Here is a 17,092-nt window from a genome sequence, read left to right on the forward strand (position 1 = left end):
ATTAGGAGCCCAACAGTGAACAAAAAAGGAGCATCTAGCATTTTAGGAGGTGGTGGAGACCAAAACTGGAGTTAAAAGATTTAAGTTGAGCTGAATATGGTGACCATAAAAATAACTCCAAATGAATAATAAGTTTATTAAATGATGCTCATTATCATGTTTGATATAGAAACTTTAAAGAAAAAATCAATATGTGCAGATTTTTACGATGTAAGAACCAAACTAATCTGTGATACTAGTTAACCTAACATGTACAGAATTTAGATGGATATGGTCTTGTGATGTGACCTTGCTAATGTTAAAGTGCTAAAGTTACCAACAAATACCTTTATGATAGAGATAAATGAAAGACTGAAACAATATAGTTATTCAGTAGTTCATATAACTGATTTGCTTTTGTACTTTTGGGGCAGATAAGGAACAGATGCACCTGACTTCCGGGAACTCTAAATGAAGTGGCACACCTCATGACTCTACTTTCTTCCCATTGGCTAACAGACCTGCCTTCCCCAGATGTGACCTTCCTCAAATATCCTGCTGGATTTAAGAGGTTAACAAACTGTAGTCAGTTTTCAGAACTTAGTCTGCTTAAGCTTGTCGATGTGGTAGCAAAGCTTCAAGGCCGGCCCCAGCTTGAGTCCGAGGTACTTCATGATCATGTCGCTCTTTAAGAGTAACAAAGCATTTCCATCTATCTCCTGTGAAAGGCAGAGGAAGATGGTGTGAAACTCAGTGAGGACCTGAGGTTTAGTCTAGCCAGGTAAATCAGCAGCATAACACTTACATGTTTCCTAAAGACATCTGCGTGAGGACCTAGAGCCTGGGGATCTGCATCCCTGATGAACCATACAACATCTTCCACAGACCAGGTGGATGGGTCTTTATTGGGCGGAGCCTTGGACTCCTGCGATTCTGAAGACACATTATAACCTCAAGAAAGAACAAATGAAAGATGGAGAGTTACTTTTGTATCTCAGAAAAATAAAGGCCGCATCAATGCTTGATTTATCTCTTGATGGTGTCATACCTGTCCTGTTGCTCTCCGGGAACGCGTTTGGGCTGGTGGATGACTGCCTGCACATGGAGGCTGAGCCATTAGAGAACTGCTGTGAAGAGCGAAACCCGTAGGTGGACTTTGGTGAGTAGGACGAACTTATGGAGCTGAAAGCGGAATCGCCAGGGTCAACGGAGTAGCGTTTGCCATCTGACTGGTCTAAATGGTAGTCATCAGCCATTGATGTTTCAGCTAAAGAAATGATGGAGACTTCTGTTAGTGATAAAAATCCCCCACAGATTCAAAGTATTTGTTTATATTAGTTCAAGAACTTAATTTGGAAGTACCATCTGACTGGTAGGAGCCACCGCTGTGCTGTGTAATGGGCTGATCACTGAAAAGGTTTTCACAGTGCAAGCTGCGACAGAGCTTCTTCAGAAAACGAAGCACATAGTCGATGCTGTTCACCACGGGGAGGCTCAGAAGATGCTGCTTCCCATCAAATGTGGCTGGAAGAGCAAAACAGAAGACCACTTGAAATGCAGCTTAGACAAAAGTTTCTTATAAGTCAGACAATGAAACCTTTAATATTTTTTTCTCTCCCAGTAACACCTTAGGGAGTGTGCTAAAGAAGCTATTAAACAAACAGATAACAACACCTGAAGGGGGTCTTTGTACAACACCTGATATTTTTTCTCCTCCGTAGCCTTGCGTGAGGAGAGTGAACACCGTTTTCTGCTGGAAAGCACTGTCAATGCAGCCCTGAACGGCCTGCTGAAGCACCACAGAGGGTCTGTCGGGCCCAAAGTGATCGGGAAGCTGTTGGATCTTCTTCCTGTCCAGGTTGGGCCCAGTGTTCGCCTGCTTGTTGATGTAGATACAGACTGGAAAACACAAATGAGGAAAATGAAGGAAAGGAGAAATAGCAGAAAAACATAAGGGGAAAAAAGAGATCATATGCTTTTTTGTCTTTAAGCTAACAGAGAAGCACTTTAAAGCTTCTTAAGTGGGATTAACAGCGTATTGTATTTTACCTGTGAGCACCTGGGGCGTGGCAGAGTGGGGGATGGTGGCAGCATCCTGAGGAATGGAGCTCATATCGGGCTCTGGGGTGCTGCTGGGTGGAGAAATAGCCAGTGGTGTCATCACCATCCTGGGTTTGAGCTGGAGAGGAAGAAGGGGGTTTTGTATTGCTATGTCTGTTTTGGAAATATCATTTATTTATGCACACTAAATCATGCAGGGAGGGTTAGGATTGTTTAACACTGTAGTTTTCATGCTTTGGCCTGTATGAAAAGAAAACAAATGTGCTGATAATAATGTCCTCTTTAGGCTAAAAAATAATTCCATAACACAACAGAACAAAGCCTCACAGATGTTAACTCCAACTCTGTTTATGCTGGGATCCCACAAAATCTGAAGGGCATGGAGTCTCCCTGTCTGTATACACATGTATTTTTAAACACACTGCACCCACACACACTACAACTCATCCACCAGCCCCCCTTCCCCTTTCCCATCTGGCTGACCTTGAAGCCCGGCTTTCTCCCCCTCTTCTTGGGCACTTTGAGTGGAGGGAGCGATTCAGGGTAGCGATTAGGAAAATCCATCTTGGCGACATTGCGGAGCGGAGGTCTCCCTCTCTTCCTGCCCGGTATCTTCCCCGCCTGGCTGGGAATGAAGGAGGGAGCCACTGCAGCTGATTGCATCTCACCGTTGTTGCCGTCTGATTTCTGTGCCGTCACTGCAGGTACGCTCATTTGTAGCTGGACACAAAGGAAACAATGAGTGAGCTCAAACAAGGGCAAGGGCAACGCATTGAAAACATGCACTTTAGTTGCACATCAATACTCCTCTGTAGCCGCTGCATACTAGAGTGCAGCATTAGCATGAATTCAGAGGAAGCAGACGCAATTGGCAAAGGTGTACCAACAGTAACATCCAAACACTAGGAGCCTGCAGAAAACTCAGCCGAGCAATGTGCTGAGAGAAACAGCATTCAGCTGAGCACCATAATAATCAAACAACACACAAAGGCAGCCATGCATGTGCCGTGGTGGAAACAGCACCTCCATCCTGCACTCGTAACACACTAATAAACCTGAGAGAGGGAGGGGTGACTATTACCTGCTATCTTCTATTGTGAAAGCCCACAACCTTTTGTTTTAAGTCCCAGGAGCCTAAAGGCAACTACAAAGTTAAATCCCATGCAGTGCAGGAAAAGCCATCTTGCTTTTTTGCCCCCCTTAGTCTCCCTTTGGTTAACACACCGCTGCTGCTGCTGCTGCTGCTGCTGTGCTGCTGCTGCTCCTGGGCACACAGGCTGCAGACATCTCATTAGACTAATGCATTCAGCAGTGGCAGAGGGAGGGGGGGAAATTGACTTCACCATGGCTACCCAGCTATGAATTACCATTATCATGACAGCTTCCAGCCTATTCTTAAAATAAGAGAAAGGAAACAAGAAGCAGCTACTAAATAAAAGAAATAACCCCCCCCCCCCCCCCCCCCCCCCCAGCAGCACAACTAACCGGAAAGAAGCCATTTGCAATGCCTCCAAATGTATTTTGAAGAGATTTGTGAAAGGATGCAGCATGTAAACAAACAATAACTGGTTAGCAGGCACTCACCATCCAAAGCAGATGTGAAGATGTGGAGTATCCCTACGCTCCGTGCTGTGGTTCCTATATTTTCTTCTGCTACCAGTAGCAGAGCACAGATCTCAGAGCAAGGCGGATTCCACTGTAATACTGTATATATGTCTGTGTGCTTGTGTGTGTGTGTGTGTGTGTGTGTGTGTGTGTGTGTGTGTGTGTGTGTGTGTGTGTGTGTGTGTGTGTACAACAGAGACAGACAGAGAGCGAGTGACAGTGTGTGTGTGCATTAAAGAGACAGAGAGACGGAGAGAGAGGGAGAAGTGCTCCTCTGTTGTCATGGCAACAAGCCTGTAAGCCCTGACAGTTGTCTGCCATGTTTTGTCTGCAACTCAGGCTCAGTGCTTCGGAGGCACAATTAGACCCAAGACAGATTTGCATCTGTCAGTTGATATAAAAATTAAATATCTGTTATTTATTTATTTATTTTTAACACGATTCTTTTTTTCTTTTTTTGTTTTTGTTTCAGCGTTATTGTGAGCTTTTAAATGGTTTATACTTAAATTATATTTAGATCTTTGGTGAATTGTTGATAAATTCATCAACCTATAACGTCTATCAAAATGATCATCTTAGTCATGTTCTTAAGTAAAAATGACCCAGATTATAAAAAATGTTTTAAAAATTCCTGCTTCGAGCTTTCCAGATGAGAGGAATCAGGGCTTTTCTTTGTTATGCATGAGAGCACGCTGAATATATTTGGGCTTTCTGTTTGTAAAAACAACACCAGGGAGCTGCTGGAGCTGCAGGAAATTTTTTTGTGATATGTTACAGTGAATAAAATAAATAGCTGCTGTCCAAAATAATCATGTTAACATTAAAATCTTATTGTGAAAATATGAAGAATTCCATGTGGATTTTTGCTGTGAAGATCGCATGTTTTATCATTTTGTGTTTCAAATGTATTACTCATTAATTTGAATAAACGCTTTTTTTCCCTTTTTTTTTTACTCCGGGTGGGCGAAGAAAGACTATATCTGGCATTAATTTACCCCCTACAGTCATACAGTGAAGTCAATGATACTGCTGCACTTGATATTACAGTCACAGAGGACAAATCAGGTGTGCGTGCAGCGTGAGATTTAGGCAAATTAGTTTTTTTTAATTATTCAAGAAATTATCTAGCAATACATTTTTAAATTAAGTAATTATACCGAACAACACACAATTTCCCAGAGCTGAAAGTGATGCTTTTAGAGGTCTTCTTTTGCCTGACTACTAGCCGAAACCCCAGAGATGTATTAAGTGTATAACATTATGAAGTGGCAACACGCAATAATAATATAGCCTTTGAAAATGTATTTTTAGGATGCAATAGCACATTTACTACGCATAATTAAAATGCAATATTATTTTACTTACGTTTTTCGTATTTATTTTTATACGGACAGTATATAATGAAAGGTGCTGTTAAATAATCTGGCATGGTGAATTGTCGCCTCCTGTTGGCCGAAAAACGACTGAAAATGTCATTGCTAATAAAGTTTGATTGACAGAATTTGAATCCAAGATGGCGGCGCGCGTACCGCTGTCTATGAAGATGTCACCCTCAGCTTCTTTGGGCTTAAGGCTTCTTTTTAAAGAGCAACATTCCTCCGGAAAGCTGCTGAAATCTCTCAGCGAGTTCCACAGAAGAGGTGAGGTTTGTTTTCAGTCAGTTTAGACTGTTTAAAGTAACCGTCCGCGGCTCTAATCATAACCTTGTCCTACTTTTACTTAACATAATTAGTTAGTGTACGCTTTTCCACGTTAACCTGGCATAATGCATATTTTTGAGGTTTTGTTCAAACTTACCTTGTTATGCTTGTCGGTTTTTCCTGCCCTTTGAGCTGTCAGAGTCGTTACCCGCTAATTCTTCCTATTCGCCCACCAGAGCAACGTTATCGTTACTGTCCGAATCACCCAAAAATCGTTGTCGTAGTGGTCTAAAAGCTTTGCGGAGAGCTAACTTATCGGTAACGTGCGTGTTGTTACGGTTTTTAAGGCTACTCTGTGAAAGTCCGGCAGGCGGAGGAGGAGAGCGGTGTTAGCGCCGCCGGCTTCAGCGGCCCCCTGGATCACTACACCGGGCTGATCAGAGATGGGACGCTGCGGGAGGATGAGCACCAGAAAGCGGTGATGCAGAAACTGGACGAGCTGCACAAAACTCTGAGAGGATACAGCAACACCCCGACATCTGTCTTCTCCAGGGTAGGTAGAAGCATGCCCCAACTTATGTTGTTATTATTATTAATATAATAATATTAAGTGAATATTAGTGCAGAGCAACGTGGTTTACAATGTTGGCAATATTAGAGATTAATCTTTACATTTGTCCAACTTTACTCAGCCTTTAACTTAGTTATTATCCAAATTATGAAGTGTTTTTGCATCACAGAGTATCACAAAGGTTTTGGAGTAATAAAATGCTGTTATTGTGTAGCATTCACACTCCAATGAATGGGGCATCTTGCATAAGGATACTTAGGTATTCAGATCTAAGGTACTCAGGTAGGTGGCTGTAGTGGAGGGAGGGTTAGCACTGTTGCCTCACAGCAAGAAGGTCCTGGCTTTGAATCCACCATCTTGCCAGAGCGTTTCTGTGTGGGGTTTGCATGTTCTCCCCGTGTCTGTGTATCTTTTCTCTGGGTACTTCGGCTTCCTAGCGGGGTTAGGTTAACCAGTAATTCTAAATTGTTCATAGGTGTGCATGTGAGTGGTAGCTCACATGTGTTAGCCCTGTGCTCAACTATGGCAGCTGGGGTTGGCCACAACCCTGAATTGGATAAGTGAAAGAGGATGGATGGATTATATATACAGGGGTCCCTTTGGCCATGTTACCTACCATAAATTTGATATATTTTCCCTATTTCCTGTCCATCCATCCATCCATTTTCTGCTTATTCAATTCAGGCACTGGAGCCAGTCCCACTTGACACTGGTGTACCCGGAGAGAAGCCGTTTGAGCACATGAAAACTGTGTCTTACTATGTAATATGTGCCTTGAGGTGACTGCTCTTTTGATTTGGTGCAATATAAATAACTATGCATTAAACTGAAAAGGCCCCAGGGTACAACAGTGCTAACAGTTACACCACTGTGCTGCTCTACATGTGACCGTTTCACATTCAAAAACATTAACACAGAAAGTCCAGTGTTAATGATGACTTGTGAAACGTGGTTTTTCAGTTTACTACTTTGTCTTCATCTTCTTCTGTTGCTCCTCCAGTTAGAGGTTGCCAGAGCAGATCATCTGCCTAAATCTCACCCTGCTCCTAGTATCTTCTTCTGTCACACCAACCCTCTGCATCCATGAATCTTTTCTGTGGTCATCCTCTTTTCCCCCTGCCTTAAAACTCCATTTTCAACATCCTTCATCCCATATATCCACTGTCCCTCCTCTGCAAATGTCCAAAATATCTCAGCCTCTCCTCTCTAACTTTGTCTCCAAACTGCTCAACCTGAGCTGCCCCTCTGATGTACTCTTTCTAGTCCAGCTTGTCCATCCTGTCAACACACTCCACCCTGCCTGTGCTCTGTTTTTCACATTCGTTAGGTTACCACTGTGTGACATAAATCTGAGGAACGTAAGAGCGGCTCTCTTTCATGCTTTATCTTCTTTGCTGATAATTTCAGCAGCATGCCTTTTTAAAATTTGACTCTACAGTGTTTCTCTTATCTTCTCACTCAGTCTCATCAGCTGTAGGCTTTGTTGACATAACTTGCGCTCTTACTGGGTGTGATTCCTTCAAAAAAAAAGCCTGTGTGTTGGGCATGCTTTGTTCAGGTCACACTTTAAAAAAAGGAATTAGTGAAAGATTCCTAAATAATTTGCCATCTATTTGTCTATATTAGTTTATAATGATGATTTTTGCTCATTTTTACTTGTCTCTGCATCTTTTAGTTTTTCACAAAACCAAAGCCTCCCAAAGGTTACTACATCTACGGTGATGTTGGTAAGCCATGGAACTCACAGAATTGCATATCTCAATGTAATGAAATTAAGATTTGTTCCTAACTCAGAAGATTTTTTTGTTTGTTTGTTTGTTTCAGGCACGGGGAAAACGATGGTCATGGACATGTTTTATTCATATGTGGAGACTGAGAACAAAAAGAGGGTTCATTTCCATGGTTTTATGTTAGACGTGCATAAAAGTGAGTACAGTTGTTAGTTAAGCTGCATTTAAGAGAAAAAGGGGGGGTGAGCTGTGTTTATCAATGCAACTTTGGACTTTCTCTGCTTCTAGTGAACATGTGGGGGAAGATAAGGTGTGTTTGTTTTATTGGCAAAAAGAAATACTGGAGTTTTGTTCCAGATAAATCAAGTCTCTTGTATCTGTGCCGTTAAAGAAGATTGCAAATATATATTTTTTTCTACATCAGTACATAATCCATTTGGATATATCGTGCCACTCCTGCCACTTAAACGTAGCTGTGTAAGGATTTTTGTGTATTTACGAAAATCCACTTGTCACTAATGGTAAAAGCTCTAGCATGAGACACAGTTTTGTTTTTTAAATTTATTTCTCTGTGATTTGATTTGTGGAGATTCAAAACATTTACCTTTGAAATACTGTAGTATTTCCTCCAGTTTAAGCAGTACTTCACATACAGTCATGTGAAACGAAAGATTTAAGAGGACTCTAAGTACAGCCTTACTGCTTCCATAGCAATTAAGAGGGTAAGTAGCAAATTAAACTCAGCATATGAGCACAAACACCTCATAAGAACTGTAAACACAGCGGTGGAGGGGTGATTATTTGGGCTTGCTTTGCAGCCACAGGACCTGGGCACTGTGCTCATTGAGCTGACCGTGAATTCATCTTTATAACAAAGCCTTTTAGAGTCAAATGTGAGGCCATCTGTCCAACAGCTAAAGCTCGGTCCAAACTGGACCAAGAACAAGCGATCCCAAGAACACCAGGAAACCTACAACAGAACAGCTGAAGAAGACAAGAATCAGTGTTGTAATGATCCAGACCTCACGCTAACTGAAATATTGTGGTGGGACATTAAGAGGGTTGGGAATGAACAAAAAACCCCACAAACCTCAATGAACGAAACGTATGTTGTAAAGAGGAGGGCGCAAAATTCCTGCACAACGATGTGAGAGAAAGTTGTGCAGAAACAATTATTTAATAATGGCAACTTTTTCCAATATCCTGTGCAGAAAGCCATATAGAAGAGAAAGAGTCTTGTGCAAAACAATATATGTTACCCTATATGTTACCCTAACCCTATTGCATGCTTATTATACATAAAATATTTAATATTATAATATTGTAAGAATGTGGTAGTTTGCATTTTCCATTTGGTTTTTCTGGGATCTGTATTTGTCTCTTCTTACAGACTTACGATTAACAGTAACTGCATTTATCTTTTCAATCTACAGGGATTCATCGGCTGAAACAGAGTATGCCAAAAAGGAAAGCAGGAAAAATGGCCAAGTCTTATGATCCCATTGCTCCGGTTGCAGAGGAAATCAGTGAGGAGGCTTGTCTGTTGTGCTTCGATGAGTTTCAGGTACTTTTAAATCATCTTGTAAAAAAACATTTAGTCTCTATAACATGTAACCTCATGTAACAATCATGTTGTTGTGCTTTACCCACATTTCAGGTCACTGATATTGCAGACGCCATGATTCTCAAGCAGCTTTTTGAGAATCTGTTTCTAAACGGTGTTGTTGTTGTGGCTACTTCTAATCGTCCGCCTGTAGGTAAGTAATGTCTAGTGTAATATGATTATAAATGTGTTCTTAACACGGCTTAAAACTCCTTTGGTTTACATAAAAAAAACAAATAATGCCTTTAAAGCACAATCCTATGGGATTGTAATCAGAAATGTATAAGCTATAATCACATTCAGGAAATTATTCATCATATTAAAGAAAACATGTGCATACATCATTTGACAAAAACAACTGCAATAATAAATATTGTGTTACAGTGGTCCCTCGCTATAACGCGGTTCACCTTTCGCGGCCTTGCTATTTCACTGATTTTATTTTTTTTGTTTGTGTAATTTTGCATGCTTTTTATTTTTGTTGTTGTTACAGCACATTGTGTTCTGCGTCCTGATTGGCTGTAGACCATTGCAAAATGCAGCTGCTCGCATTTTAACAAGAACTGGGAAATTTGAGCACATTACCACTGTTCTTAGATCTCTGCTTTGGCTACCTTGTCAGGTTCGAGCAGATTTTAAGGTCCTGCTGCTCACCTACAAGGCTTTAAACGGACTGGCACCTTCATACCTCTCCGACCTTTTACACCTTTATGTCCCATCCCGTGCTCTACAATCTCAGGACTCTGGCCTTTTTAAAAGTTCCTAGAGCCAGAAAACAGACAATTGGAGAGCGTGCTTTTTCTTTTCGTGCCCTGTTTCTGTGGAACAACCTCCCTCAAGATATTTGGCAGGCATGCTCTGTGGAGGTTTTTAAAACTAAGTTGAAGACACATTTGTTCACCCTATCCTAAATGTCTTAATTCTATGGCTTTTAGTTTTTAAATGTTTACTGTTTTTAACTTGTATTGTGTCTTTTACCTGTATTGCTATGTATCACTTTTATTTTATTTATCTCTTTAATTGTACAGCACTTTGTTTGAAAGCGCTTTATAAATAAAGTTATTATTATTGTCAATCAAACTCGTGCTGCGTCTCCTGTCCAGTACAGAATGCGTTCAGCTTGTCAAATTTACATAAATCTTCGATCGCTAGCAGTGTGACTCTGAAGTGCTGCACTGTATGTTTGTAAGTTTTCTCCCCAACAAACACAACAATGTCGATAAAACGTTTTGCACCGTCAAAGGCGCCTGCGGTAGCACCCAAAAGGCAGAGGAAGATGCTATCCATCGCATAAAAAGTAGGACTTCTGGACATGGTTAAGGAAGGTAGACGTTACCGTATTTTTTGGAATATAAGGCACATTAGGCAAAACCAAACAGTCAGATAAGTCAAACTTTTCTCAACTCATCCTTCTTGCTTCCTCCACTTCCGTACCACTGATTCATTAATGTTGAATTCTCTCGCAGCTGCTCTATTCCCATGTTCTGAACCTGAAAACAGGGTTTGATCTTTGGTTTCATTCTACAATACTGGACTTATTTTTCTATGAAGGTTTGAACTTTGAGGGTGTTTAAACAAGAGAGAAAAGTGTGAAAATCTTCATGCCTGTCTGAGAAAAGTGTATAAAGTGTGTAGTGAGGGGTTTTACAGCCTTAAAACATCTAGAATAATTGTAAAATATGAAGCTGGCTTCTTTGCGGATTTCACCGATTGCGGGTTAATTTTAGAATGTAACTCCCACGACAAACGAGGGACCACTGTATTTAAAATTTGTAACAGTTATGCTATGTCAAACTGTTATTTGTCTTACTCATTCATCATTTGTTTAAAACGAGTCATTTTACCTCACTTCGCCCTCCTTTTAAGCCAGCTTTCTTCTTACTGGCTGACCCTTTCAAGCACAAGGTTTGGACAGCAAGTGGGCTGAGCTGTTTTGTGGCTAAATCCATAATGTTAGGAGCCTGAATCGATGATGTTACGAGTATCTGCTCACACTGACACCACAGAGAGCCAAGAGTAAAAAGAAACTGTTGGAAACTGAGAGCGTTTTAACCCACAGGGGTTAATTTTACATCCAGTGACCTCGATATCCGAATTAAATTGTAACAGTATAGAGTATACACCCACCAGGCACTTTATTAGGTACACCTTGGTAGTATGAGGTTGGAAAGAACTGCTTTAATTCTTCGTGGTAGAGATCCAACAAGGTGCTGGAAATATTCCTCAGAGGCGATAGAAACACTCAGAAATGCTCTTCTCCATACCTTCATTGTAACAAGTGGTTATTTGAGTTTCCTGTCACATTAAAGCAATCTGGCCACTTTCCTGTGACCTGAGTCAGCTCTGAGTCAATGAGGCATTTTCACCCACTGAATTTGCGCATGCCATATTTTCTCATTTTTTGGACCATTCTCTGTAAACCCTAGAGATGATTGTGTGGGAACATCCCAGGAGACCAGCAGTTTCTTAAATAGACTAGCCTATCTGGCACCAACAACCACACCACATTCATAGTCGCTTAAGTCCCCCCTCTTCTTCATTCTGACGCTTGGTTTGAACATGATCAGGTCATCTTGACCACGTTTACAAGCTTAAATGTGATTTGAGGCTACAAATTACAGAAAACAAGAAAGCGTAATCGGTCTTCTATAACACTTTGAAAGCCATTTAGATGTATGCCAGATAACAGCAAATGTGACAATGGTTTTTTTCTTTCTGTTTCCTCAGACTTGTATAAAAACGGCCTGCAGAGAGTCAACTTTGTGCCTTTTATTGCAGTGTTGCAGGTAAAGTGAAGTCATCTTCTGCTGCTGAGGCTACCACGTGTGGCATCGCAGTATTTATCTGTAAAATGTTTGTTTTCCTCCTGCAGAAATATTGCCATACTCTTCGCCTGGACTCTGGGATTGACTACCGCAAACAGAATAGACCCTCATCTGGAAAACTCTACTTCCTGTAAGAAATGCTCACTGTAAAACAAGACAGGGGGATGATTTTGCTTTGTGTGATTTGCACTGTTTTTCCTATTTAATGTTTCCCTGTTACATCTGTTGCAGTTCCAGTGAACCTGATGCAGAAACGACCCTCGATAAAATGTTTGACGAGCTGGCTTTTAAACAGAATGACAGTAAGTCTGCTTTCAAAATAGCACTCTGTCACTGCAGCATTTTACTGATGACCTGCTCATTATATAAAGTGCTGAACATAATGTTTTCTGCAGTAACACGACCAAGAGTTCTGAACGTCCACAACAGAAAAGTCCGTCTGAACAAAGCGTGCGGGACCATCGCAGACTGTACGTTTGAGGAGCTTTGTGATAGAGTGAGTCTCTTTTACAGACACACTGTGTGATGGATCATATGTTATAATTACTGTTTGTCATCTTTTATTTTTAGATTATGTGGTATGGCAGGTTTAATATGGGAGAAAAAGTAGTTTGCTTTATTTTATGGCACAAATTGGGCTTGTTTTGACTTTGTATCAGAAGTCTATTATTAAAAAGGGAAATCAATGGTATGCTCAACCACAAGATTGCAGTATTTTTTGTTTTGTTTTTTTCCTTCAAATTTGCAAACCACTCGCCACAATCTTGAGCTACTAGTTTCCCATTGCTAGTAAAAACGTGCAGATGTGTGTGTTTTCAGAGTTGCAGTATGACTGGTTTTCTGCATACTGATGACAAAGTCCTGCTGCAAAGCCCTCGAACACTTGTTATCAGATGTTTACTGCACCAGTTTTTATTGCTTTAACGTCACATCAAATAAATTCAGATGTATTTTATTTTATGTACCTCTCCCTGCATTTTAATCTAGTTGGTTTCCTTCACAATGATGGGAAATGAAAGGGGTCTGTTTAAACGACTGACTCGCTTTTGGTTCTGCTTATGCTCAAGAGAAAGAAAATGACTAATACAAAGCAGCAGAGTCTGAAGTTTCTAGTAAACATTTTATGCAAAGTGTAGTTTGGTGAAAAACTTATGGAAATGAAAAAATGACTCAAACCAGTGCGGGAAGTCTTGCTTGTGGACACCTCATACATATGTTTGAATATAAATGTTCCAGCCTTTAGGAGCGAGTGACTACCTAGAGATATCCAGGCTGTTTGACACAGTCTTCATTCGACACATTCCTTTGCTGACCGTGAACAAAAAAACTCAAGCCAGGCGGCTCATTACGCTTGTGGATGCCCTCTATGAACACAAGGTACGATTCCTTCATTTGTTTGTATGCACATTAAATCTGCACTAAAACACCAAACACGGGAATTTAACACTAAATTTGTCTCGTTTCAGGTACGTGTGGTGATCCTCGCAGATCACCCGCTGGAGGATATTTTTGTACAAGATGGGGATCACAGCCACGACGAGGGCCACATCCTGATGGATGACCTGGGGCTGAAAAGGGTAAGCGGTGACTCTGTTTCCACAGAGAAACCAGATTTGGGTAATTTTGGTGGTAAACACAGATGATTAAGGCCTCTGTGGCCTACGGCTGACAGTAAATGAAACCCAGAGCACACAGCTAAAAGTAAGTCAGCACATACTGTGTAAACTGTAAGAATCATTTTAACCAGTATCAGTTTGTTCCTAAATCATTTTTTTATTAGAAAAAATACAAGTCCATCCTTGAAGTGTATTAGTAACATAAAATAGTGGAAATTAATGTGTACATTTTTGTGTGAAAGGCCATTTAAAACAGAATTTGCGAATCTCATAAACCCAAATCGTATTCACAGTAAAACATAAAACTTTAAAATGTTTAAACTGACACATTTTATTATTTCCTTAAAATTATTACCTCATGTTGAATTTTATGGCAGCAGCATGTCTCAAACAGGTTGCCACGGGGATGACAAAAGGCTGTAAAAGTGAGCGATACTAAAAAGAACGCTGGAAGGAACATTTGCAGCTAATTATGTTTATTAGCAACACGTCAGTAACATGACTGAGTATAAACAGTGCGTGTTAGAAAGGCTGTTTCTCAAAAGTAAAGATGGGCAGAGATCTGCAAAAAAAACCACAAATTGTAGAAAAATTCAGAATAATGACCTTGAATGTAAAATTGAAGGTCCATGTGTAAGAGACGAAGCTAAAAATCAGCTCAATTCAGTTTTATTTTTATAGCACCAAATCACAACAGCAGCCACCAAGCGCTTTATATTATAGAGTAAAGACCCTACCGTAATACATAGAAAACCCCAACAATCAAGTGAACCCCCTTGGTGACAGTGGGAAGGAAAAACCAGGCTGAGGGAGGGGCAGCCATGTGCAATGACCGTTTGGGGGTTGATGGTACAGTTTTGTATCAATGTTGGATGTTTGTGATCTTCAGGGCCCAAAAGCATGTGCTCCCATCTAAACAAAGTCTCGGCTATTTCAGCAACACAATGCTTGCCCACAAGGACCAAAGGCTCACATCGCATATAAGACAACATATCTCTCCCAAAAGCCTGCTGGACTCCTCGGTTCCCAGATGTTTGCAAACTGTTGTTAAAAGAAGAGAGATTGCTACACAGTGATAAACATGGTGCCGTCGCTTCAGATTCAAAATGAGTTCTTTTTTTCTTCACACTGAACGTTTTCATTGTTTAAACCTTTGATATGGTTGGTTTGCTCTATTGTGAATAAAATGCTGGTTTATGAGATTTGCAAACTTAACTTTAGGTTTGTAAAAGTTAAGTAGCTTAGTCAAGAATTAAAAGCATTTAAGACTACAGGTTGTTTTGTTTCCTGTGTCAGAAGAGAGATGAAGCATGTTACCATAGAAATAATTTTTACCAAAATAGAAATACTAACTTAAAATTTATCTATTCAAGTTAGTGGTTCCACAGATTTTATTTTCCACTTCATGAAAATCCAATTTTTACTTTTGGAACATCTAATTTGGAAACTATTAAACCCATAAATACAACACTGAACGAGTGTAAAAATAGAATAATCTGTCTGAACATGTAAAGATGAAAGATCTGAGAGTGAGGAGGTTGTATCGTTTTATTAGACTGCCACCATTTGATTAATGGCTTTTTTTGCCCCAAAGTCGTGTGTAAGTAAACTGTAACATGTCCAATGTCTAACAGGAAGAAGCCAGCAGTCTGTCCATCTTCAGCGGCGAAGAGGAAAAATTTGCCTTCCAGAGGACCGTGTCCCGACTCACAGAGATGCAGACAGAAGAATATTGGCTGGAGGGGGACAGAAGCATGAAATCACAGGCGTAACATTTAGAAAGGAAACAGTGTTACCAAACTTGGTGCGCCTTAATCTGCACTCCTCGCTGCCTGTAACAGCCCAGAACTGAACACTCCTCCTCCTCATCATCATCTTATGCAGCACAAACCCAGTGGAACTCCTCATCTCTGTGCGTGTGTGCAATTGTAGTGCAGAGTATTTATTCTTATCTAATCATTTTATTGCGACATTGCACTTTAAGGAGGATTTATAAGATGAACTTTGAGTTATTGCTTTTAACTTGGTGACATTTTTGAGGTCCAACTTCACTTTTTTTTTGATGTGTGGGAAATCAGCTGGACGACTTTTGGAAAAGTAATCCAAAAGGACTTTGATGAAGATTTAAGGGACATTTTAATTGGATCTATTTTAAGATACACTACGGTTTGAAAATGAAATGAATTGTATATGATCTTAACACATCTAAATACAATGGCAGCAGACTGGTTTGGAGATTTGCAGCCGTGTGTTTATTCGAGTTGTGATTTATTTAGCCTGTGCATGTGAAATGTTTATCTCAGAAAGCTTTGCAGATGCTGCAGAGAATGAATGGCACCATCTGACTCTTCATCAGTGTCTTCATTCGCCAGACGGAAAAAGAAAAGCAAACCATGTCAGCTGAATATTACTTATATGGCACAATAGCTTTGTACATCTGTCCCCACAAATGAAACCGTTTCAGTGTTGGCGTAGGCTGATATTTAACTGCTTTCTGCTTGCATTCATCCTCCGTTTATTTAAATACAATAATGCACACAGCCTTACAGAAACAAAGACTGCACTGTGTGGGAAGTGAAAGTGAGAAGAAAAAAAAAAAACTACATGAGTATATCTCCTGTACAAACATAAGCGTTACCAATGCAAGCACAGTTTTTCTGCATAAATTAGATCTCATGTCCTTTTTTTAATCAGCATTTCACTGATTCATTTTGAACGTGACAGTGAGGTTAGCAATAGCAATACTCCTGATAAGATTTAATGCTCATATGAAAAAGTATTGTACAGTGAGTCATTCAAACACAGTTTCATTGTGTCATGTTATTCTGTTTAAATATACTGGAAACAACTTTATTCGGTGCATCTTGCTAGTACTGGATTGGACCCCCTGTGACATTAATTAAACAAGGTGCTGGAAACGTCCCTCAGAGATTTTGACATGATACAATCACACAGTTGCTGATTTCTTGGGTGCACATTCATAATATGAATATGCAATTCCATCACATCCCAAAGTGCTCTATTGGATTGAGATCTGGTGACTGGGGAGTGCAGTGAACATCACTGTCATGATCAAGAAACCAGTTTGAGATAATTTGAGCATCATAAGATGGGTACATTGTGCTCATTTGTTACAAGGGACCAAAGTGTGCCAAAATGGAACCATTACACCACCAGCAAACATTTTGAGTTCCCTGAAGCAAGTAATTTACAGCTCTCTGTCACATGTGAAACTTGGGCCTAAATTTAATTTTTGGTGCCCCAAATTAACTCTAACAAAAGCTACATAATCTAAGCAGGAAATAGCACCTATCTTCTTCTAAAGCTAATGTTGACTGATTATATATAGGGCTGTTTTCGCGTCTAATTGGTCTGGCCAGTACCAATACCTCAGGCGGGTAAACATGGCAACCAACATGAACATATGAAGATCACACACCGCTCACTAGCCCAGCATTAGTG

General features: G+C 40.3%; 2 protein-coding genes across 4 annotated transcripts; one reads left to right on the forward strand and one right to left on the reverse strand.

The window, feature by feature from the left end:
* Positions 1 to 211: 211 nt before the first annotated feature.
* LOC308389843 (sex comb on midleg-like protein 4) lies at positions 212 to 5,626 on the reverse strand. 3 transcript variants are annotated; one of them, XM_080871408.1, is made up of 8 exons: positions 5,443 to 5,626; positions 2,524 to 2,760; positions 2,029 to 2,158; positions 1,678 to 1,878; positions 1,342 to 1,503; positions 1,028 to 1,246; positions 785 to 930; positions 212 to 698 (listed from the first exon to the last, which is right to left on the reverse strand). In XM_080871408.1, exons 2-8 carry the CDS (start codon positions 2,752 to 2,754, stop codon positions 573 to 575), a joined length of 1,215 nt encoding a protein of 404 aa, XP_080727534.1. In that variant the 5' UTR covers positions 2,755 to 2,760; positions 5,443 to 5,626; the 3' UTR covers positions 212 to 572. The 3 variants fall into 3 exon arrangements, with proteins under 3 accessions (XP_080727534.1, XP_080727533.1, XP_080727535.1); XM_080871407.1 differs by lacking the exon at positions 5,443 to 5,626 and adding an exon at positions 3,625 to 3,761; XM_080871409.1 differs by lacking the exon at positions 5,443 to 5,626 and adding an exon at positions 3,122 to 3,475.
* Positions 5,008 to 16,658, forward strand: afg1la (AFG1 like ATPase a). Its single transcript, XM_080871406.1, has 13 exons — positions 5,008 to 5,285; positions 5,633 to 5,838; positions 7,532 to 7,583; positions 7,681 to 7,782; positions 9,020 to 9,150; positions 9,244 to 9,343; positions 11,917 to 11,975; positions 12,062 to 12,144; positions 12,246 to 12,316; positions 12,410 to 12,510; positions 13,251 to 13,391; positions 13,481 to 13,591; positions 15,265 to 16,658. The coding sequence occupies exons 1-13, from the start codon at positions 5,159 to 5,161 to the stop codon at positions 15,400 to 15,402; spliced, it is 1,422 nt and encodes a 473-aa protein (XP_080727532.1). The 5' UTR covers positions 5,008 to 5,158; the 3' UTR covers positions 15,403 to 16,658.
* The last annotated feature ends 434 nt before the right edge of the window (positions 16,659 to 17,092 follow it).

This window comes from Rhamphochromis sp. 'chilingali' (genome assembly GCF_963969265.1).
Source record: "Rhamphochromis sp. 'chilingali' genome assembly, chromosome: 21".
Lineage (NCBI taxonomy): Eukaryota > Metazoa > Chordata > Actinopteri > Cichliformes > Cichlidae > Rhamphochromis > Rhamphochromis sp. 'chilingali'.